At 41.3% G+C, this 23,957-nt stretch overlaps 1 protein-coding gene across 1 annotated transcript in view; it reads left to right on the forward strand.

The window, feature by feature from the left end:
• Window positions 1-2,129: 2,129 nt before the first annotated feature.
• Window positions 2,130-23,957, forward strand: part of gsap (gamma-secretase activating protein) — a 30,782-nt gene continuing 8,954 nt past the window's right edge. Inside the window, exons 1-28 of the mRNA XM_084000006.1 lie at window positions 2,130-2,421; window positions 3,157-3,227; window positions 4,136-4,192; window positions 4,314-4,383; window positions 4,596-4,643; window positions 4,766-4,854; window positions 5,329-5,398; window positions 5,508-5,557; window positions 5,894-6,004; window positions 6,124-6,180; window positions 6,283-6,329; window positions 6,456-6,541; window positions 7,229-7,306; window positions 7,402-7,488; window positions 7,742-7,834; window positions 8,052-8,217; window positions 8,752-8,842; window positions 10,686-10,755; window positions 11,502-11,581; window positions 11,723-11,803; window positions 12,100-12,207; window positions 12,416-12,471; window positions 14,296-14,327; window positions 15,988-16,049; window positions 18,080-18,175; window positions 22,100-22,170; window positions 22,704-22,798; window positions 23,357-23,476. Coding sequence (XP_083856132.1) covers window positions 2,334-2,421; window positions 3,157-3,227; window positions 4,136-4,192; window positions 4,314-4,383; window positions 4,596-4,643; window positions 4,766-4,854; window positions 5,329-5,398; window positions 5,508-5,557; window positions 5,894-6,004; window positions 6,124-6,180; window positions 6,283-6,329; window positions 6,456-6,541; window positions 7,229-7,306; window positions 7,402-7,488; window positions 7,742-7,834; window positions 8,052-8,217; window positions 8,752-8,842; window positions 10,686-10,755; window positions 11,502-11,581; window positions 11,723-11,803; window positions 12,100-12,207; window positions 12,416-12,471; window positions 14,296-14,327; window positions 15,988-16,049; window positions 18,080-18,175; window positions 22,100-22,170; window positions 22,704-22,798; window positions 23,357-23,476 — 2,230 coding nt within the window. The 5' untranslated portion in view covers window positions 2,130-2,333. The remainder of the gene's footprint in view (window positions 2,422-3,156; window positions 3,228-4,135; window positions 4,193-4,313; window positions 4,384-4,595; window positions 4,644-4,765; window positions 4,855-5,328; window positions 5,399-5,507; window positions 5,558-5,893; window positions 6,005-6,123; window positions 6,181-6,282; window positions 6,330-6,455; window positions 6,542-7,228; window positions 7,307-7,401; window positions 7,489-7,741; window positions 7,835-8,051; window positions 8,218-8,751; window positions 8,843-10,685; window positions 10,756-11,501; window positions 11,582-11,722; window positions 11,804-12,099; window positions 12,208-12,415; window positions 12,472-14,295; window positions 14,328-15,987; window positions 16,050-18,079; window positions 18,176-22,099; window positions 22,171-22,703; window positions 22,799-23,356; window positions 23,477-23,957) is intronic.

Genomic DNA, 23,957 nt, shown 5'->3' on the forward strand with positions numbered 1-23,957 from the left:
GGGCGGACTTGTTGTCGTCACCAAAATTTCTGGCGCACCTAACGTTACGTACACCCTCGACTACACTCGGGTTTACTCGGCCTTGTTGTACAGCCAGCCAATCAGCGAACACGGTGAGACCAAAGATCGTCCATGGTGAGAAGATGGTTCACTCAACAATGAAGAGGAGACACGACAGGGACAACGCATGGGCTTTTAAATAATAAATGATTCATAGCCATTTTAAGGTGGATTGTCCCTTTTCTTTTTGTTTTTACTATTTATTGTTATTCCCTATTGTACTTTTTTGATTGCTAATTTTTTTTTAAACTATTGTCTCATGTCATTGTCGTGTATTTCAATTGTTTGTTTGTTTTTGCTGCTGGCTGTTGTGCACCACAAATTGCCCCTTGGGGACAATAAAGATTGATCTTGAAAACTTGAAACTTGAAAGGATCAATATGCTTATTGAAAAACCCTGTTACTGTTATTTATACATGATCTTCTTGTTGTCTACTTGTGTATACCTAAATGTATTAATATTAATAGGTATATACAATTTAGCATCCTAACTAAACATTTGTGCTGAGAAACAATTAATTGCATTTCACTTACCACAGTGTGGGAAATATGATTGCCATTAGAGACTATTTAGTGTGTAATAATGAAATATATCTAAATAATGCTTGTATGTAGTCCCAAGATGAGAATGCAAACTCCATCCTTTCATTTTCTTGGATATCATGACTACACTAAGCATGAACAAAAATTATGTGCAATCATAAAACTCAGCAGAGGAGGGCAGTGTTGGTCATTAGATGCTGTAGTTCCAACTTATAAAACGAAACTAAACAGGTTACTTGGCTCTAAGTGCCATTGTGCATACATTTATTAACAAGATGTTATTAATTCAGCAAGATGGGAGTCAAAGGAACATTGTGTACAATTAAGTAATTAACTATAGGTTCTTCACATATCCCAAGGAAGGTACTTTCATTTAACGTATCTAATTAGACCTCTGGGCCTTGGTTGGCTCACTTAAGTCCATGCACTATTTAAGATAAATGAAAAAGAAAATGAAAGTTTTCCCACTTTATCATGTGCAACTGCAACACATCGGAGAGGAAAGTGGGTGAGGGTGTCTGTGTGTGTGTGTGCCTGTGAGGATGAAAACAACATATGGCATAATCAATGTATTAGGAGTTATTATTGGGTTTATTTCTGTAATAATATGAGTAGAGAGGAGGAAGCTTTCATTATAGATATCCTAGCGGCTGGACAAATGATAGGGTCAAGGAAAGCAGCTCCAGTCATGGAGCCATAGAGCTTAGACTGCAGGTGTGTTTATCTTTGCAAATGTCTCGTGCTCCTTCACACAGACAGCTTCTATTTGGCTTCAATTTGTCTTTCATAATTTGTGAAGGCAAACAGATCCCTTGTCAGAGACTTCGAGGTTTTGCACTTTTACAAGAAGATACAAAACTTTTCCTTGGGTGGGTCAACTGGGTCATGTAGCCTAAAGGAATGGAGCAATGCCAGAATGGCATCTCTCATACATCCCAGTTAACGAGGACACTGACCTTTCTTATTTCCATGCAGTTAGACAATCTCTCTAAGTTGTTTCCTGTTTAACTGCAGGCTTTTGGATCTTGCATTAATGTGTGTAGCCTATATATGCCTTAATATTAGCAATGTGTGTCTGCCTGTATTTTTTTTTTTACTACACTTTCTTGTAGGGAATACAACTGTCATGCTATACACAATCTAATATAATAAAAACATCACAAACTATAAACTTGACCTACCACACTTTTAAGACATCATAAACTTAAGCCATTAACTGTAGCCTAAATGAATGCTTTTATAATGAGTAGCCTATCCCTACACCGTCTTAGAAACATTGTCTTCCAGTGTAATGACACTCCACTGTGAAGTGACTGTGTTGGTGGTTTAATCATTCAGCGGGGCGGTGAGAGATTCCAAGCCGCTGGACTGATGCCTCCCTCGGCCTATGGCAGCGATTTCCCGGGCTGGCTGGGTGATCCCCACAGGAGGGTGGAGCTAATTCTGGGGTTCAACGTTACATTTCCGCATGTCAACAAAAACAAGTTTGAGAAATCAAAGGGAAGAAATTAAGAGTCCACGTAGGAGACGTGTGTAGGTCCCGTGTGCTCCTTTCATTTTTGCATGTATCACAAAGCAAACACGTCAAGACTTTCGGTCACATGATGCCAAGCCGGGGCAGACACCAGCTGCAAGGTGCTGCTGCCGCTTCTCCACGACACTCACTCCGGACTCTTTATAAAGAAGGGACTTTTGTACTGAAAAACCAAGGAGCTCAGTGACCCGTGCACATGTTGAAGTTACAGCAAAAGTTTGACCTGCACAGAGATGTGGTGTCTGACATCCTCAGGAAGGAAGCGTCTGTCTGCCGGGTGAAAGGTGAGGCGTTCAGGTGTCCTCGGTCAGCTGGACGCGGTGTTGCCAGCTTTGATTTGTAAAGTAGCCTAGCTAACAGCGATAGCGAAGTGTCAAGTGGAAACGTTGAAAAGTATTTTCTATACTATTTTCATTGGGTTCAGAGTGAGTTTCGACCTATACTGTGCATGTTTGTGTTCACTTGAGGTGTGGACTGAATGATAATTATTGAAAAGAAAATGTTCCCTGGTTAAAATGTACCCTAACTAAGTTTCCATTTAGCTCTAGCCTCAAAATCAGAAATATCACTTCTAAATGATTTAAAGGTGTTTACAAGTTGAGCACTAGATGGAGCTGTTCACTTTTCACTTTTTCCCTAAAAACTCTCATAAATCTCCAGAACATGGAGCAATTTAAACAGTAATTCAATCACAACTTCCTGAATCAAAGCCCTTAGAATTGTCAGTTCATTAGCTGAGCATCTGTGGAAGTATAATTTGATTTTAATGCATGTAGAGTGTTTCCTTTTTCAGTCTCAATAGAGGGACTAATTTTTTTTGCAGGATCCAATACGCTAGAAACACTTAAAAACATTATAGGCTACAGCTTCTAAATAACCAAATCTGGGCATTTTTTGCATCAAACATTATACATTAGAATCACAGAAACACTCATCACCATCAGTGTCTTCAATATGAGCCCCTCAAAGGGTCCCCTGTTGTTTACTATGTGTTCATAATAAGGATGTTATGTCTGCAGAATACACTGGCACAGTGGACACTTGTATCCTGAACATTGAGAGAGATGGGGGCATCCTTTACTCCTGGAAGGTAAGTCCATAGAGGAGGCACTGCATATTATGTGTTTCTTATACTGGGTATGCTCATTAAGTGAGTGTGATCAATCTAATCCATATGAATCCAGTGCTTTTTCCAATTCAGTTGTGTTACAAGCTGCATTTCAGAGTCACTTCATTTTACTGTCTATCTGAAAGTTGCACTTTTTGCACTATTCCTTTAATTTTACCATAATAATGTCCTAACCTAACCTAAAGCTCCCACATTTCTCCATAGAGTTCCTGTACTTTTTTATATCATACGGACTTTATATGCACTCGGCTTGAGAGCCACTCTGTATCTGAAGTATTCAAATCCCGGATGCCATCCCTCTTCAAATGGACACCATCAAATAAAAAATCCTATATTCTTTCCTCTGCATTTCTCTTTAGTTCTGTCTGACATATTTGGTATTTCTGGAAAGCTCGAGATCTTTACTAGAATATGAAATATACTTCTCTATGTTGAACTGTGCTTTCTCTGCACAACATACATTTTTAATGATAGACCCGCCAAAGACTCTGTGGGTTTAGGAGGTTAAAGACAGTGTGCAGCCTGCAAACAGAAAATAATCTCTTTTTTTAGTGCGAGGTTTACAATTTAATGCATGCCTGGATGTGCTTTGTGCTTTGGGTTTCAAAGAAGACCTGCTTTTATTTTAAGTCTGCTGAGCGCAAAAATGGGGCGATTCGCTGGTTTGAAGCGAGGAAGGTCTAGTCAGGATAGGCAGGGAGGTCAGCCGGGGTAATGAAGAGGTCAAGCATGACGTTCCACACATGTCACCGTGGTGGAAGACCCCAGTGGGAAAGTGGGTTGGGATTACCCACCTCTGCACTTATTTAATTGATTGATTGATTGAGTTCAAGATTCCTGACCTGACTAGAACTACTCTCTTTTGACAGGGAGCAACAGGAACCACCAGGATTGGGAAATATGACTCCATCACCAAACAGAACAAGGTAATTTACATGTATCCATGTCCCCTTCATGTCCCCTTCAGTGCTGTTTTTGCTTTTGTGTACGCCGCTGTAGCTCTGCACTCTCATCCCCCTGCGACCGTGTTTTTGTTCTCTGCAACAGCTCCTGTACTCATTTGACAAGCAGGTGTGTGTCAGCAGCTGTTCCCTGAACAAGGAGGAGACGTTGTTGGGTGAGCCCCTGTGATGTACAACCAATGAATTAACCAGCAATAGACATTATTAACGATGGAGCGCTCTTGGCTCAAAATTATGTTTAAGCTTCAGTGTCTAGAGAGCAGTTCAGGAGTAGTTCTTCTGCATTATTATTTTTCTTCCACCATTGGGGCCAAATCTGTAATATTAAGTCATGTCACTGCACTTCTTCTTCCCCTCTCTCTCTCAGCTGTCAGCTTGGCACAGAATACCAGAGAAGTAGAACACCTCAGACCAAGTAAACACCCTCTCTCAGTTTTGTTTAATGGCTGTGACATTAACCTTTTCTGCTTCTAAAAGTATCTTAAATCCATACCTGGCATTTTCAAACTTGGCCATAATTGTGTTTGATCTTTGCAGTATCCAAGTGTCTGACTCTCCTGATTGAGATCCATCCCATCAACAACACTAAAGTACTCAAGGCAGTTGACTGCAGGGTCAAAGTGCAGGTATATGTGTGTGTGTGTGTGTGTGCTGTCTTGGCTGCTGTCACACAGGTTTTACTGCAGCCAGCAGCTGACGTTGCAGTTACAGTGAGTTGGAGCTTGCAGTGTAAAAGTGCCGTAGACTATTTATGTTGTTAAGCTTGCTGAAAGTGCACTGGCCTGTAGTCGCTTTTCTATCACTTTCTCTTTAATCACTTAATCTTTGTTTATTTCTCTTCCTAAATTATGTCATCTCATTAACAGGGGGATATTATAAACGATTATGTAATTAAGCTACTGTGGCTATAAAATATGCATCCCTCACTGTTTGTTGCTAAACCACGCGTTTAGAGACACGCCAAGAATATTTGAGGGCTGCGTTGAAACATAAAAAATAAAAAAAATCTCCAAAGTGATGTCTCTGTTTGGTGACAAGTGTCATAAACTACTTGTTCGTACTTCAGATGCTGACTCATGTTTGTCTGCGGCTTTCTCTAGTTCCTCCACGAAGAAACTGACAGGAGATCAGCGCTGGAGAGCCACCTACTGCTGCTGACAGAAGACGGATGTGAGTTTTTGTGTTCTCAGCGAAAATAAACTCTCAGCTCTCAGGAGAAAAATGATTCTTGACATTTATTAGTTGTATTTACACGTAATTATGCTTGTGTGTGTTTCAGATGTGGATCTGTACCACGTTCTGCTGACCAAACAGGAGGGTTATAGAGTGGTTAGTGCTTTGCATTCCCCACATTGCCTGCTCTTTTTATTTCTGAAGGATGTGTATGTGGACACAGTTGCCTCAGCTAAAGCTAAAAGTATCATTGAAATTTTTTTCTGGCTGGTGGCTTTGTGTATAAATTCTTTCAGAGGGTCTACATATCGAGCAATTAATAAGTAAAACAGTTGGAATGTATTTACATAACCTGGTGCAAAGAATATATTATTTTGACCTCATTCTCAGGCGATAAACTACAGTCTCCAATTCCCCTGGGGAAAGATGTGCATTACGAATTCAGAATATGTTGAATATGAATGTGTGTGTGTGTGTGTATGTGTGAACTAGGTGATGGCGAATCCAGAGCGCTTGCCCAAAACTGTAGAGAGAATAGTAGAGGATTTTAGTTGGGTCCAGTGGGACGGACACATGCAAAGACTCTACTGTCTCATGCACAAGGTAACGCATGCGGACATGATTGACTACACATGCATTCATCCATACAAAAGGCGGCTGCGTCACTCGTCAGTCAACAGAGCTGCAGAATGACCTCACCAACAATCACGTGTCATTCACAGGACAAGTTTCTGCTGAGATGTGTTCAGTTTTACCCCAACCATAACTGTGACACTACAGTAAGTCCACTGTCCTGTACTTTAATGCATCACATGGTTTGTTCCACTTCTTTCATTCGATAAATACCTGCAATTCTCTTGTTTTATGTTGTTGTCCAACAGATGGAGCTGCCGATAGAGTTACCTGCTAATCCTTTCCCCGCGGTCAAGTAATTAGAAATATGTTTCCTCAGTTGGCACTTGAATCTGTATTCTACATTCCTTTGAATCTTATATTGTACTTGCAATTTAAAAACCTGTGTATGTGTGCTTGTGTGTGTGTGTATGACCTACAGGTTTGTTAACCTTGGTTTTGATCACTATCACATGGAGAAGCCAGAACGGGAGCTTGTTCGGATGAAAGTATTCACAAACAAAATAGGTAACAAAGTCACACACACATCCATACACATACACACACTCACTCACCTTGTGTGAATAATGTGCTTTTACACACGTGCCCTCTCACTCAGATGTGTTACTCCAGTTCCATTAATTATCATCACTAATATGTTTATGTGTGTTTTTTTATTTCCCTTTGTGAAAACAAGAACGTAAGTGTGTGTTAACATCTTCAGTGCACAGTGAAGCAACCGAATCAGACAATAAAACACAATGCAGGACCTGAATCAAGGCACTTAACGTAATTTACACTTTCACTTTTGGCATGATGATTATTGGAAGAGTTCCATTACAAAATGAAAAATGCTGATTAATGAACATCAAGGTTACCTTTTCTCACTAGGCTTACATATAAGAATTGCTCTGATAATAGAAACAGGTTAAAAGTGGACGCTCAAACAATGAACAAGCTGATTACATAAATAGAGTGATTATTCATTGAAATTGATTACATTTGGTTTTTTTTGTAAATGAAAAACCTCCTCGTCTCAGTGACTGATGCAATTTCAACATCAGATATTAAAATGGGAATAGATTCTCCATCAAAACAAACCAAGAGGCACTGATTTGATCTCACATTGATTTTCATGAACATTCACATGGATGTTTCTGGTCCCGACCTACAGTTTGATAAACATCTCCTCCGTCCCTGTGGTTTTGTTTTCAGGAAGCATGTGTGTCTGCTACAGCCAACCTCAAAAGGACAAACGGGAACTAATATACACCGTGGTTTTGGTTCACAAAGGTGTGTGTGTGCGCCGCTGACTCTTGTCAAAAGAAAAGTTTGAAGTTTCTACTGTACCTCCAGCACGTGGCGACTCAATTTCTGTCTTTCTGCAGACTGCAGCAAAACGTTCAGAGTGTCTCTGGGCAGCGACCTGTCGCAACACAAAGCTGCACAACTCCATCCACTCTTCATCCCCATAGGTCAGTGTGCACACAGGAATGTGACACACACACACACACACACACATCATTCTGCTTAGAAATTCAACTCTGTGTGTGTGTATGAGTTTGTTAGCTTGCCTGCCAAACATGCATAAACAGAAACACTGACTCGCAAATACAAATAAGTGCGTGTGTCCTCATGCAACCTAATAGAGGTCTAGTGTGCTTTTAGCATACTTAAACACAACACACACACACACTGACAGTGATGTTATGGCGTTTTTCTATGTAGGTTACTACATCCTGGTGTATCTGAAGGATTGTTTCCTCCACTGTGTCAACACCAGGCAGCAGGAGATGCTCTGTCACTCCCTCTTCCTCTCTGGTAAGACAAAGTTTTTGTACAAATCATGTCTAAGATGAGTGAATGCAGTTTGTCCATCCTCTTTCTCAGCTGCAGTGCACACACATGTGATTTAGATTTTATTCTGATATGATGTTTTAAACATGGAACCTGTGCAAACATGGAGCTTTCACTGATATTTGCCTGTCGGAAAAGAAAGTCCTCATATTCATTCTCTGTCTGTTTCAACACCTCTAAGGTCAGGATGTGGACTTGGGCCTGCAGTGTCGCAGCGTGGCTAACTTCACGGTGCTGCACACAGAGGAGGAGTCCTCTGGTCGCCTGCTGGACCTGACCACTGGAAAGATCCATGCAGCTGAGCTCAGCCCTGCCTACCTGCTGCAGATACTGCGCTCATCTTCTCGGTGAGCATGATCCATTCGCTTATGGTGAAAATAAAGTGTCTGTATATATTCAGGGTAAATATTTAGGTGGCATTTATGTACCTAGAGAAGAGGATGGGAGAACATAGGTAGGAAGCAGACAAGTGAGGGTTATTTCTGTGTGTGCACCTGCTGAGCCTTTCTGTGAAAATTAAAAAGAAAAAAAAAAAAAATATATATATATATATATATATATATATATATATATATATATATATATATATATAGCTCTAACTTGATTCTATGCCAGTGGGCAATTTGGATCGAACCATCCTGCTCAATAAAGATGCAGCAGTGGCTCTTTGCTCTGTTTCCCGTCCATGGACATTTTTTATTCAATTCATTCATATTTCAACTCTAGACCACTTTCTTTTTTTGTTTTAAACCACCACACATACATCACTGTGTAGGTGACTGCTGGCCGTCTGCCTCAGCATCTGCATCTGTGCCTCTGTTTTTGTATATGCTTAATGCTGTATAAAAGGTAAATTTGTTGTACATCCCCTTCCGTCCAAGGTGTCCCAGTGGCTGGACCGACCCTCAGCGCCTGGCCGCCCTCCACTGCCTTCTGGTTTACATGGGAAACGACCCAAGCTTGGAGCTGAAGGTACAGATGGGTGGGAGGGAAGGAGTTGGGAGGACAAAATTATTGGCATTTCAAGCAAATGTACTGAAACAGGAAAAAGTCCCTGGGTTAAATGTTTGCATCCAAATTTTCCCAAATAAAAGGTATAAGACAACTTCTAGGCCCACAGAGAAGCACACCTTTTATTTTGTATTGTTATACAACACATTATTATTATTTCTGTATAAACCTTTTCAGTTTTTAGGATTTAAATGCAGTCACAAGAATCTTTTGAGGATAAATGTCCCAAAAATTGATGTTCACCTTAGAGGAAAAATTCTCTGCACTTCTATGTAAATTCTGTAGGTGTCAACCTTGAGTTGGAGGAGAGGAGAGGAGATGGAGAAAAAGAAAAAGCAAGGGGGTGAAATAAAACAGCAGCATAGAGAAGACAAGTGGACAGAGATCAAACAAAGACAGAGAGAAAGGGACAGATATGTTGTTTGGGCACAGCACTAACGATGACTCAGACTCTATTAGTGCTGCACCTAAATTAAGACGTTCCTGCCGCTCTGATAGATTGTAATAAATTCTTTCTGTAGAGGTTAAATGAGTCACCAGCTTCATTAGTGCAGCCAGCACTGGGAAATTGGACACCACACATAACTTCAGTATTCTTTGTAGACTTGGTTAATGGGGCCAGCAGCACAAAAAAGTAGCGGCTTTGATAAAGGTGATTGCTCGTTAACATTTCTCCCTTTGTTCACAGTAGTTTGCAACTTTAACAGAACAAAACTAAGTCCTTCCACTCTTCGTTTTACTTCTCTCTAGTTCCAGTCTATTTAATGGTTATTGTTATGTTTAACGTCTCTGGCCTCAAAGTGACTCGTGGCAAAGACGCACTTCTTCAAACAGCATGGGGAATGGGCAGCAGAAAATGAGTTTTCACTCTGATGCTCTGTGGCTGTAGGATTTTCAGGGTCTATCTTTGAGGACATCAGTAATTTTTCACATTTCTGTAATGTAAACAGTACAACATCAAAGCTAGATCATCAAAAAAAAGCCTTATCAGGAACTTAGACTTTTATTATATCAGTCTACAGCCATGCAATCGTATCTATCTCCTCATCTGACGGGCTATTTTTTATATCTCAAATGTTGAACTTCTCTCTTTAAAGAATAAAAAATCAACTAACCCTGTGTTAGATTGTTCACTTTATAAGAATAACTTTATTTGTATAGCACCTCTGACGCACAAAATGCAGCTCAAAGTGCTTTACACTTGAAGCAATAAAAGGAGCGAACAAACAAATAGAGCAGGAGAAAATAAATGTAAGAGCATACGTAAAAATATACATTATTAAGAAATAAAAAAATAAAAGAGAAAATTCAATAAAAACAGGTTCAAGGGATAAAACACAAATGGATTTACTGAAAGCCTTCCTGTCGAGTTATGTCATAAGGTTGTTTTATTTTAATGTCCTCGGGTTGTGGCCTGTTTATTGTACATGTTCAGGTCTTTACACAGTTTTGATGCATAGTTCATAAAAGCAGCTTCCCCCACCTTGTTTGTGGAGGGTTGGGGTTTGGTCACAATCAGAAAAGCAGCTGTGGAGGATCTCAGAGCTTTTTGTGGATGATAAGATCTAAAAAAATAAAAGTGATGTAGCGATTATAGGTGATTAAAAGGACTTACAAATCAATTCTAAAAGACCCAGGGAGCCTGTGCACATCTAACAGCTGGAACAGGAGTGTTATGCTCTCTATCTGTTTGGTCGAAGTTTGTACGTAAATGTACTAATGAGAATGCAGTACAGCTGTAGCCCAGTGCTCGGCTCCCACCTGTGTGACACCTGTCTCCTGTGTGTTTCCATCATGCCACTAGATTATTGAATGGCTGTGTGACAACGTGAACGCCTTCGCCTCCTTTGATCAGATCCAGGAGTTCATTCTAGGTCGGTGGCAGCCGAAGCAGCTGAAGGGGACACAAATCTCCTGAGTATCACTTCGACTTCCTTTTTCAGGAGTCCAACTCTTTTCTTGCCTTGTTTTTTTTTCATGTCCTCTCTTCTTTGTGCTTTACAAGAGCCGCCTTGCATCTTGTCTGCACAAAGCCCAATTCTTTCATCAACTCTTAAATTTTTTGTTCTTGCCGACTTCTTTTTGCCAAGCGTCCCACGCAGACCTTAAGAGTTTCGAAAAAATACACGTGGTTATTTTAAGGCCTTGGGGACTTGCACATAAAACGGTGCGAACATGGTTGAAGTCCAGACAGACGCCCGGCGGCACATTTGTATGCACCAGCACGTCCGCCTGGTATTCTGTTAAAGAAATCAACTCAAGAACAGCACATGATATTGATGATTCATTTCATATTTAAGAAAACAGTCATCACCCAGAGATTAGACCATCACATTAGATGCTCAAGCACCTTGATGCATAAATTAGCATTTTATTGGAGCTGCAATAACTTCTTTAACTCGCTCTCAGATGCCGAGGTTATTTTAATTCAGATGATAGTGTGGAGTGCATGAAATTAACAACTCATTTTTGACCTCTGCTTCTTAATATTTCAAATTGATCATGGTGGGACGTGGGCTGAGGTGTTTTTATTTGGGTATATTTATGTAAAAAATGCAACATAAATGTGTTTGAAAGCAGAGTTTGAGTTCTCCCTCTGACTGTGATGTCTGTGTTGCAGCCTCTTTGTACAGGATAAGCTACGACAAGTCTCTCAGCCTGGATAAAGTCCTGCCATACTCCTCTGTATTCGACAAGAAGGTACCTACATGCACATTTGCATTTGCATGGAAAATAAAACCCTGTATGTATAGCTGTGAATGCAAAGAGGGTACACTTGTTCAATTTCACTCTTAAGTGGTACACGCACACACTCACGTCTGCTGCCTTTGCGTGTTCCAGGAGGTACCAGTGTGTCTGCTGACGATCCCTGGTGTGTTGTGTACCACCGAGCTGCATATTGAGTCTGTGCTAAAAGGGAAGGTAAAAACATGTTCTTCAATTTTTAAAACGCATGTCTAAAAGTAGTTACAGCATAAAACTTCAGACCGGAGATTAAATTTAGACAACGTGCGTGTTGCATAACTTGTCATACATGCTCTAGGTGATACAATACAATGACTGGAGCCGGCTCAGATGTAAAAAAAACTGTGTAATATTATTCGCACTTGGGTGCAACTCAGATGCAATTATCTGCAAATGTTTGCAGCAGCGTCCTTGCTTTGTTACTTTGGCTGTGCTGTGTGTTTGAATTGTGTTGTGCCTGCGTGCGTCTCTAGGGTTTCTGGACAGAACTGCAGTGGAACACAGAAAGGACAAAATATCTGGACGCTGTTCCCAACCCCAGATACAGAACCTCACACATACAGGCCGAGTGGGACAAACTGGTGAGTGTGTTTATGTGTGTGTGCCGCAACAATGCATGTACTGTATATCTATTGACACAAATCACCATAAATGATTATTTCTATGTCTTTAAGTTGATTAAGTGGTGTTAAATGTGTATGTGTGTGTTCTTGTTGGAAATCCTGTGGGCTTTTGTCAAACAGCTGGAGCGTATTTTCAGCCCTCCCATGACAGCTTTTCTCGTTTCAGAGGTCCGAGACGAGACCATCCAGCTACATGAATCACCTGGAGGAGAACACAAAGAAGTAGGTCTGCCTCCCACCGGAGCTTCGTTAAGAAAAGTACCACAGTCCTGAAACTGGAGAGAGAAGAGAGGGGGAGAGAGCGAGGGCGCCGTGCACCTCCGCACTGCGTTCTGTTTGGAAAACACACCCTGCTCTAATGAGCGCTATAATTTTAAACCTGGAAAGGTTTGTGACACCGCCGGTTCAATCTTCGTAGAGGTTGACATAGATTAGCGTGGTGCTCCAGTTTTCAAAAATATAAGCTTATATTTAGGCGTCAAAATCAGGTCTGGCAACACGTAAAGTGAGAAGACGGTGAAACTGACTTAGGCTGCAGAAGTTCATCTTCGCTAATGACACTGATTCCTGGAACTCAGTGCGAACTGCATTGAGCTTTACCGATCTTGAAGGCACATAGGTGGTGTTATTCTATATTTTTCATATATAATTGTCAGTATGTCAGTTTGAAAAGAGCAAAACAAACAATGCCTGACTCCACCTGTCATCACATTCAGACTTCCAGCCTCAGCTCGAAGCCTTTTAGTTTCTTCTGAAGATTTAAATCTTTAAAAATGTCTCTCAAGCATGCCGTTTATGTTTTTTAAAAAGGTTTTTTTTTATATTCCCAACAGCTGGGCACTGTAGTTTTTTTTTAAATCAAACTTATCTTGTATGGGAGAAAGAAGTGAAGTCGGTAACATCTGGTCATTTCCAGCAGTGTATGTTGGATTGAGTGTAAATAAACTACAGAGACCATGTGCGTTGTAATGAAAGAACCTGTCCGTCAGTGCAGTGTAGAGGAATAAACAGTATCTGGCCTTAACACAGACAATACTTGTTAGTTGAATCAGATAAGTGCTGGATCTTATCTTTTCATTAATAGAGTATCTTCGTTAACCATGCTGGAGTGGAGATATTCACCCAAAAATGTGTTTAAATGATGAAGCTACTCTTGTCAATTCTGAAGTATAATCAGTTAGTTGAAGAATAAAACATTATCTAATATAATAAATATGTGAAGCAAGTTTAAAAAGTACTTTGAGTCTATATTTTATAAAGACAAAGTACTAAAACTCTACTATTTCTTCGAAAAAATGTAAGATTATTTGATTTGTGCTACGTTGCAGCTCAATGAAATTCACTCCATAATTTCCCCGACCTGTTGGGAGCCTTGATAAATATGGAACAGGGTTGTTGATGGTGCAAGTTCAATTTCTAAAACCAATGTGGAGAAAAGACAAGAAAAGGTCTTCGCTGTGTCTGCTCTCTGTGTAACTGTCACAGCTTAGTTACTTCTACTGTCTCTACCTCTGCTGCTGATGCTTTTCTCCACTTTCACTCTTCCTTTATTCACCTCTCTCTGTCTCTCTCCAAACACTTAAAAACTTGAAAATGAGATAAAACCCTGCGCCCGCTTCTTTTATTGTTCTGTGTGAAATCTTTTGTAGCTGGTTACCTGGTGTCTCCCTGAATTAAAATACGTTAAAGAAAATGAGATTATAACTGCAGCCCCTCAGCGCTTTATAATAAAGCCACTTGAAGGTGTCTGCGTACCTGTATCCATCACTGAGGTGAACCTGCCGTGAATTGAGAACAACTCTGTCCGGTTCATGCCAGGTATCAAACCGGCAGCTTCTCACTTCATAATTAGCTTCTCCTCCTTCAGGCCAAACTCCAGCACCTGCTTACAAACTTTCTGCTTTTGTAGTTTTGATATATTTCTGCTGCCGACCGCAGCAGCGTAGCATTATACTGCCTGGGCTTACAGCATAAAGAGTAAGACTCTTATTATAATGCAGGCTTGAGGGATTGTTCTCACACAAAGCTTTTCTTCTTATTTTGTAGAGTTCTATCAATGGTGGACACCTGGTGTCTGGGTAAGCACACTGAACATGCACATGCACAGACAAACATAAATCCATAGCTGCAACACACACATACACACAGGTACACACACAAACACAGGGGATGTGAGTGTCATAAATAACAAAACCTTGGCTTATAATGAAACTCAAAACTGAGTGTGAAAGTGTTTCGGTTTGTGCGTTTGTGTGTTCTTCCGAGGTCGCATTCTTCATGCCCACTAGAGAATTCAGCTGAACCGAACCACCACACTAATTTATCTTGGAAGGAGAGGCTGAGAGAGAAGTGAGGGAGAGAAGAGGAGAGGGGAGGAGAGAGGAGGGGAGGGGAGGGAGGAGGAGAAAACAGGAGGAGGAGGTGGGGGAGGGGGAGTGAGGAGGAGTATGAAAAAAAAGAAAAGTGAAGAATGTATTGTTATATAACAGTGGGGAGTTTAGGTACTTCCTTCCCTTCTCTCTCTCCTTCTTTGTATGTCCATCTCTCTCATGACTCTGCTGCAGCTGCTTCGTGTCAGAAGCGAGACAGGACCTTCCTTCACCTCAGTCAATACACGGATGATCTCATGCACCCGCAGCCTCCTTCAGATTCTCCACTAACATGCACTCACAATCATTTTCCCTTATACACACACATGATAACACTCATGTCATGTAAGGATGCCTGTTGTTGCTATGTGACACATGATGCTGAATCCTCCATCAAGTGTGGAGATCTGGATCAGGCCTAGGGCTAAAGATTATTTTCTTCATTTTTTACATTCATATCTTTTTATTAAATGTGAAAAATTGTGGAGAAAAAAAAAACAATTTCCAAGATCCAGATGTGATGTGTTTGTCAGACCAATGGTGCAAACCCAGGAAGATCCCATTTCAGAAGCTGCAAAAATCCTCTTTTTGAGTGGCTGGAAAGTAAAAAAAACAACAACTAAAAGAAGCATTTCTACTTTTATGAGGTAAATTACAAAATTAATGAATCAATTATCAAAACATTTAACTGTTAATTTCCTAACTGGGAGCTTGTGAGTACACGAGCAGCGGCGCCTCCCGTTGGTGTGAAGTCAAAAGGCGCTGAACCTGCTCGCTCTGAATAAAACCATCAGCTAAATGTCTAAAATATGCTAATTTAAAACAGTTGATAACTTTGAAGCGCTAACAGGCATACAGGGAAATCTGGCAGCGCAGCCTGTCAGTTAGCCGCTGCCCTGCCAGCGTTATTTATATCTGTAACATATTACTGTGTAACATCAAAAAGCACAGCCTCTCGCATGGGTGAAGAAGTCATCAAAAGATGGTGTGAGTGTGTGTGTGTGTGTAATAATTCATCTAAAAGTAGCCAAGCTGCAGCGCCGTCCACTTTTGTGCGACTGACATAAAACAACTCCAGCAACACACACACACACAGACACACACTGAGGAGGATCTCAGCGTCCAAACCCCTCAAGCTTCAGGGTTTATTTTTTGAAATAAAACACACCCCCAGAAGAATCTATTAATATCTCAGATTCTCTCTTTTTTTTTTTTTTTTTTATTAACATCATAAACAAGTTTGAGTGTGTCCTCCAGTCACACTGATGGTCTGCTGATGACGTCACAGCTCTGACACACCTGTGGTCTTCAGTTTAGAGATGCAGCAGCGTGAATCTCTTTCATCTCTCTGTTGCCCGCTCTCCTTTAGAAAAGAAGGTGGTGCCGCTCTTCCAGGAGGAGGACCATCAACAGAGGCTGCTCATAGGCCTGGTGAGACATTCAGTATAGCATCACTCACACACACACACACACACGCACAGGGTGGTCAGAGGGAGGTTTTTGATGCTCCGGGTCTTGACCCTCCCTTTGTTTCTGTAGGGAAATCTTAATGCTACAGCAGGCGGTGACATTTTAGACAAGCGAGTTTCCAACTTTCGGGGGTAAAACTTTGTGCCGAGCGCTTTCATGTCAGTGACCTCATGCACAAAGTGAGATCCGGAAAGAAATTGGGTTTTCCCAGTTTGGTGCTGAGGAGCTTGACTGGCCGGCACCGAGCGCCTGAGTCCTGACCTCAACCTCGTCCGACACCTACGGGACTCAACTGAAACACCGACTGACTCTGAGCAAAGGCTTATGTATCTATGTATGAGCTGGGCAACAACAACTCAGGACAGTTGTGTTACTGTGTGAGGAGCAAAAACACTTTGAATTCACAATGTGGCATAAAATTAATTAAAGTTGGGTTTAATTATTTTGAGTGACAGGCTGCATTTGTTTAGTTTTCAGACATTTTCACACCATCCAGATCTTTTAGTTAAATCAGAAACCTTCCAGTTATAATGAGGACATGGATGTTGATTACAGCGACTCTACCCATCACCATGGCACCCACCTCACTAATGCTCCAGTGGCTGAATGGGATATATATAGCTGGTTATCTTAGCTTAGCATAAAGACTATAGAAACAAGTGGGAACAGCTACATAGCCCGGCTCTGTCTAGAGGCAAGAAAATGTGCCTACGTCTTCCTCTAAAGTTTACTAATTAGCACGTCACAGCTCACTGTGAAGATCTTGGAGGGGATTTTTTAGTTTGAACTTGGATTCTCTTGAAAGCCCCGGAAAAAAAAAGCATCACTTGTAAAACGCTGTCAGCCAAATGAATCATTCAGCTAAAGGATCAGTCAGAGTCAGTCATGACACAACACAACACGCCGATGTATCAAAAAGCAGAAAAGTCCTTCAGCACTCCAAAAAAAAAAAAAAAAAAAAAGGAGGATCGTAGTTAACATCCTGACACTCAAAATCAAAAGAGCGGGAGCAGAATAGAAAACAATCAAACACGTCAGCCATAACCTGGATGGTTGATCAGGGAGATTTTGGGATACGTTCTCAGCTTTGATGTCCTTCCTCCTTTTCTTTCCTTTTTTTTCTTCTCTCCAGTGTGTGTGTGTGTGTGTGTGTGTTTCCCCTCCACTGTCACTAACTGTGGATGAGGCAGAGTAAAGAGGAAGTGGCTTCTCCTGAGTGCTGCATATTGTTGATATATAACAGCATGTACACGCTCGTGGAGGTGGATTCTCCCTTTATCGCGGCCTGATATACACTCCTCTAAAGATCCACTGTGAAACGCTGACAGCCGATTATTTCCCTCCATAGTCATCTTTTAAGGTGAAGTTCCCTGTTACGCTTCAGATGACTCGACACTTAAAAAAAAGGGCATCTTAAGGTCCCTGTCCTGCTTTTTTTTTTTTTTTTTTTTTTTAACTGTGTGCTGTTTGATGGACAATTTCATATCCCCCAGTTTTCTCTGTACTCAGCACAGTTTTTAAAGAGCAGATAGCTGCAATTTAATGGAGTTCAGTCAAGATGCTGGAGTCTCTGCTATTCTTAGACCGACCCTCTCCTCCTGTCATTCTCTCTTCTTTCTTTCCTTCCCTCCATCACATGCATCTTTCTATTACCCTTTCCTCTCTCTTTCTGGTTCTTTACCTTCACTCCTTTTTCATTGCTCATTTCTTCCCTACTTTCCATCTTTTTCCTGCTCATCCCCTTCTTTGCAAACATTATTCTCCTCTCCTCCTCTCCCTCTTCCTCTTCCTCCCCCCTTGGTAAAATCAATTTTTGGGACATTGTAGTCATGGGAACACTCGAGGTGAACTCAATTTGACCTTGCTGAGTGCACAACAAAGTCTGCTTAAAACGAACAAACACAAAGTTAAACTCTCGGCCACACACACACACACACACACATACAGTATGTGCACAAAAAAATAATCAGTGCGTGTTCTTTACGTTGCAGACGGTCGACAAGCTCCGAGAGCACCTGAACAGACACCTGCCTCGACTGGGGAAGAAGAAGATTGACTCGCTGGTTGTCTGCTATGGAGCCAAACTGGTTGGTACACTGTGTGACTGTGTGTGTGTGTGTGTGTGTGTGTTTGGAGATAAAGAGCAGTTCAGGAGCTCTGTATATCCCTCTGAACCCAATTTTTTTAAAAGGTGCATAGCTCTTAAAGTATTATTTATTTAATATTTGCCCTTGCTCTTTTTTCGGGGGAAGGTTAAGTGGCACTCACTGTGCGGCTCGCTCAGTTGGAAGAGGCAGCAGGTTTTCCACTCTCACTAAATGCTTTGACAGAGCTCACAGATGGATGTGTACTCTTGGTTTAGGGGGATTACCGTGAAGATTCGGGGTCACTGTTTCAGTCCTCTGAAACAAATGAGACACATATCCTCAATGACTTAAAGACTCTAGCTTTGTTTATGCATTAAAGGGTTAACTACAGTGGACAGTGTGGGGGGTGGGGGGTGGTATTCCCCACTTCACTTTTCACAAGCCTATTTTTTGCCATTCTCAGTATTTTTAGTCTCACTTTCTATATTCTTCTAATATCATTTTGCTGAGTCTCCAGCTGGGAGAAGAGGGAGGAGCTGGTGAAACGGTGGAAATACAAAATGCATTGTGGGAATCCTCTGTATAAACAATACAGTGCAATCCCCCTCCACATAAAACAAATACATTGCTAAACCTGCTTTGTTTACATGGTAGTAATTATTGCACTCTTACCGTTGGGTAACATGAAAACGTTTGCAGGACTTTGTGTTGTATTGTCTGTTTCCATCCAAATGCACAACCCCAAACATAAAAACATTTCTCTGTGGTGCTACTGGAGGTCAAACAACTCTTTGCACATTATTGTTGCCAGTGCTCTGTCAAAGACCATCACAGAGGAGAGGAGAAACTACACTTATTTGCTCTCTGGAGGAGTCAGATAATGATCCCAGCCAAGAAAAAGTCTTGCAGCTGTATATAAATGATAGTTTTTTATACTTTTTCTGGTACAACGTGGTAATTAATCACCTTTAAGTGCTTTTTCTCGTTGTTTTGGAAGTACAAGAAACAGTTTAAAAATTACATCGCAGAATGTAAATGCATCTAAATGCACATGTATATGAATGAGTATAAATATAACTTCACTGTGGCCCCTTCACACTTCAAAACGCCCTTGGTATCCACCCACGGAGCGGCGGGTGGGATCTGCATAACCGAGCGGAAAGATGTAACCACTCTGTGTCTGTGCCCTATAGAAGCACTCGGTTCTGTAAAGTCAGTCTTTAGTATTCCTGGGAGGTAAATCCTTTCACAGCTAGGAGCCACTGAAAGCAGACATACAGCATATATCAACACAACAGTATTAAATCAGGCCAAGGGTAAGGCAGGAATTGAATGGAAAGCAGGGTGCACAGCGTTTTGGGACTTAAAGGAATTGCATATGACAGAGCGAGAAAAAAAAAGAAAAGAGGAAAGGTATCTTCTGTTCTCACAGCTGGATCAGTCGACGTATCTGCTCGGTGTGACAGGCTCATGAGTTTTAACCTGTGCCTTCAATATCAAAATGAAAGTAGTAAAAATAGGTGAGCCTTTAATCGGTTCCGACACAGACAAGCGCAGTGACTGAATTTATTCCCCTCAGCGAGAGTGGAAAAGTTTCTCATCCTGGGAGTCGGACTTATTAAAACATACGCAGAGACGAAAGACCCACAAGGTATAGAGCCTCCAGGGACGTTTTTTAGTTAAACAGCAGCCGACTAACTCACCAGGCGGGGCGACGTGAGCTTACATCAGATCAGCTGACTCAAACTTTTTAACACTCAGGGTGGTAACGTTTCAAAGACGGCGCACTTCCCCTCCACAAATAAAGAACATCTCCCCCTCTTGTCGGGGCTTATTGAGACTAATGGCTGCATTGACACAGGGGAGAAGTTGGGGGTGAAAACGATTACAGCTTGGAAGAGCGGGGGGAACTTTCGCCATGATAGATTACAGCTCCACAGTACATTATTGTCATAGTTATTTATTTATCCCCCATCCCTGTTGCTACAGACAACTTGAGTTGCATTACTTTTTTATTTCAACACAGCAGCTAGTGTCAGAGCAAAGAAAGAGCCGCTAATAGCTGAATATGAATGACTAAAAGCAGGAATGCATATTAAAAGTAATGCAATGAACTGAAATAGGCTGGAATAGTTTTAATTATGCAGCAGAAAAGTTATTTCTATACCCAAGGTTATTAAACTTTTCCTCAGCAGAGGACCCACACTGAGTTAATCCAGTCTCTTTGTCGGATCGAGGTTCATTAAGACAAATCGCTGATTCTAGATTTTATTCTAATAGAAAACCACACAGGGATTACAGCGTACGAGTCTGTGGCTTTAAACCACTTGCCTGCCTTTTGTTTGACTCTTTTTTTTTCCAGCACAGAAACATCTCAGCCATGTTTTTTTTTTTTTTTTTAATCTTATTTACTGATTGTCAGGGGCCTGGATTACATCAGCAACTGAGCACAAGATACTGTATGAGTTAAACCAGGAAATTTGTAAATAATTTATTTTATACCATTAACAAACCAGTGGAAGGACTGTTTGCTTATAAGTATTAGTTTTTGATTTTTGTAGTATTGCTTTGATTATTCGTATTTACAAAACAGCCAATTAAAATGCATGCTTTGCATGCAAAGAAAGAAAAAAGCGTTGGTTTAAGATCAAGACACACTGCTTTGTTAAAGCGTTAAATTTAGAGTCTATACTGTGTTGATTGCACACTGGTCTCTTCAGTGTCAAACAGTCACACAAAGACAAATGAATCCCATATGCACCAGCTTTAGTTCTCACAAGTGGAGAACATAAAACACATTAAAGACATTAAGATTTGTGTACTTTCTTGAAATGGTTCAAAAGCAACATATGGGAGAGAGCTGCCTGCCACCATGAGAATTAGGATAAATAATAGATGTTACATAGAAATAGAACAAATGGAATGATTACAGAAGAAAAAAAAGGACAAAAGACAGAAAAATCTAATAAATTAAGATTATGAGCTGAGCAATTAATCAAAAATATTGAAATTGTAATATGGCTGAGTGCATATTGTCACATTTTGTTCAGCTCTCAAGAAAACAACAAAAGTGGCCTTGATCTTTGACCTTTGGTGACCAAATTTGGTTGATTTCAACCTTCAACTGAACATTTGTGTCAAATTTGAAGGAAACTCTTCAGTCACTGGCTTTAACAGATGAAGGACCACCAGTGTTGATGTGGTTGACAGACAGCACAACAGACAGCTCAAATAACGTTCTTTTTGTGTGTGAAATATGAAAAAACATCACATCTGTGCAGAAGTGGAACCCCCCCCCCAGAGGAGCTTATTATTCCATTTTTCCTCAGAACTTCAACACTTTTATTTTTGGGAAAAGCCGGTTACATAAATGACGCTAATTGAAATTCCCACCCTGAGGTCAGTGGAGGACGTTGCTGGCAGAGTGGGTTTCCCACTGGTGTGCAGGATGTGAACGAGGCAGATCGTTTTCCTGTTATTCTACATGACACCAGAGAGATGGAGAGGGCGGTGTGCGTTTTGGCACGCAGCGGGCACGCTTCAAAAGTGGAGAGCATCAGAACGATCCTGGATGCTGTCAGACGAGCGGTGAAATGATGCGTGTGTGCGTGCTGAAAGATGCGTTTCTTCAACATTTTCAGAAAATGGGAAGTAGGGGGAAAAAAAAGAGGGAAGTGAGGAAACTGATCATAGAACAAGTGCGTAGAACATTTCCATGAAGAAAATGTTGTCATAGCAAAAAAAAGAAAAGAAAAGAGAAAATTGCATATTTTCTGACAGGATGCTTGTGTAGTGCAAAATTTCCAGGCCTCTGACTCAGCCGCATGTTGAAGAAAAATGTTTCATTTGGATCTAATGGAGCATCTCCTTCCCTAAGCACTAACATGTGCTGGTGTGTGTGTCTTTGTATGTGTGTGTGTTTAGCTGGAGCTCATCAGACACATGCTGGAGTCGGTCTGGCTGAAGTACAAGCTCGGCCCTCGTGTTTTATGCCTGTGAGTACTCCACCCCCCCACATCCACCCCCCATCGCCACTGTGTGTATCTAATTTAAAGTCATATTTCTAACGAAGGTCACGTAAAGCGTAACACACTCACAGGATGTGTGTGTTCGGCCTTACGCATGTGTGCTCCAGACCCTCCATCATTCCCCGCTGTGTGCGTGTCTGCATGTGCAAACTGCTGATGACCCCGTACCCTCACGTTACATAACAGCCCCATCCCAAATTTTCTGTGTGTGTGTGTGTGTTCTTGTACTTACTACGTTGTGAGGACCGGAACGAGTTTTTAACCAACAGAGTGAGGACATTTTTGGGAAGTGAGGACATTTTGGCCGGTCCTCACTTTTTCTAAGGGCTGTTTGAGGGTTAAGACGTTAGGTAAGAGTAATGGTTAAGGTTAAGTTTAGGCATTTGTTTTGGATGGTTAAGGTTAGGGTAAGGGGCTAGGGAATACATTATGTCAATGAGTGTCCTCACAAAGATAGCATTACAAGGATGTGTGTGTATGTGTGTGTGTGTGTGTTCCAGGAAGCAGCAGGGCAGTCCAGCTGAATGGTCTGCGTTTCACTTCATGTTTCGGATCCTGGAAGCCACGAGGGGTCTCTGCCTGCCCCTCCCACCAGGTACACTCCCCCCTCACACACATGCATGCATGCACACACTCACACTTTTAGTTGTTATAATCCAGCCTGTTCCCAGTCTCAGAATAACAATGTGTGTTTGACAACAGAGACAGCAGACCCCCCCCCCCCCCTCCTCCTCCTTTCCTCCTCTCCTTCACTAATGTAACCAAAAATATGTTAAACATTAGCATAGTGCAGACACGGGTAAAGCCGAGCGTGAATACATTTTCAATCATTTGAATTCATTTTCCAGTGTTTGTGGCGTAACTCTCTCTGTTACACAATCGCTCATGGGTGAAAGTCTGTGGGTTAGACTCCCACTGGATGACTGGGAGCGACACAGCAAGCGAGATGCGCCCCCGAGCAAGGCAGCACCCGCCTAACACCGAGGCAGCAGGTGTAACCCGTGGAGCTGTAAACTTCATGTGTGTGACGTACAGTAGCTGTTGCTGTGGCTGTGCACTTAGGTGTTATTTTACTTTTTCTCCTCCTGTGTGATTTGTAGAAACATAAAAAGCTAACTTTCCCCTTCTTCTTCTTCTTGTTTTTCTCCTCCAGGCTATCACACCCTCTTAGCTGTGTTTGCCGTGCGTTGCCTCCCTCATCACACCTTCCTACAGTACATTGATCACGGCTTCCTACAGCTCACAGAAACCTTTCTGTCTCGCATAATGACAGGTACACACACACACAGACACACACACTGATAAGTCTTTCCTTGTGTTTATGAAAAACTTTTTTGTACCCCTGGTAGACAGTAATATCATTGTCTCTGTGAGAGTGTTAATTTTAGCACTTAGCTCAAAGCACTGCATATTTAGCCTCACACTAAGTCATTCAGCCAGTGTAAATCACACAGTCTGTTTTGTGGGATATTCTTTTATTAAAAGGCACACCATGCAGAAAACAAATCAAAAATATACAATCCAATTAATGTACAGTGGTTAAATTCAATTCAAATTTATTGACTAGGATAAACCCCTACGACATTATTGTTTAAGAATTGTTGCACAATCTTTTGAACATGATGTGGTTTTTATAGAGGAAAAACTGAAGCAGTACTTTGGAGTTTTGTGTTTAGGTTGTCCATAAGTGAGATATTGAGTTTAGCAACATGAGTTTAAAACATGAAGTTATGACGCTGGGATCACATCTGCCA

This window comes from Trachurus trachurus, assembly GCF_905171665.1.
Source record: "Trachurus trachurus genome assembly, chromosome: 23".
In the NCBI taxonomy this organism is placed as follows: Eukaryota; Metazoa; Chordata; class Actinopteri; order Carangiformes; family Carangidae; genus Trachurus; species Trachurus trachurus.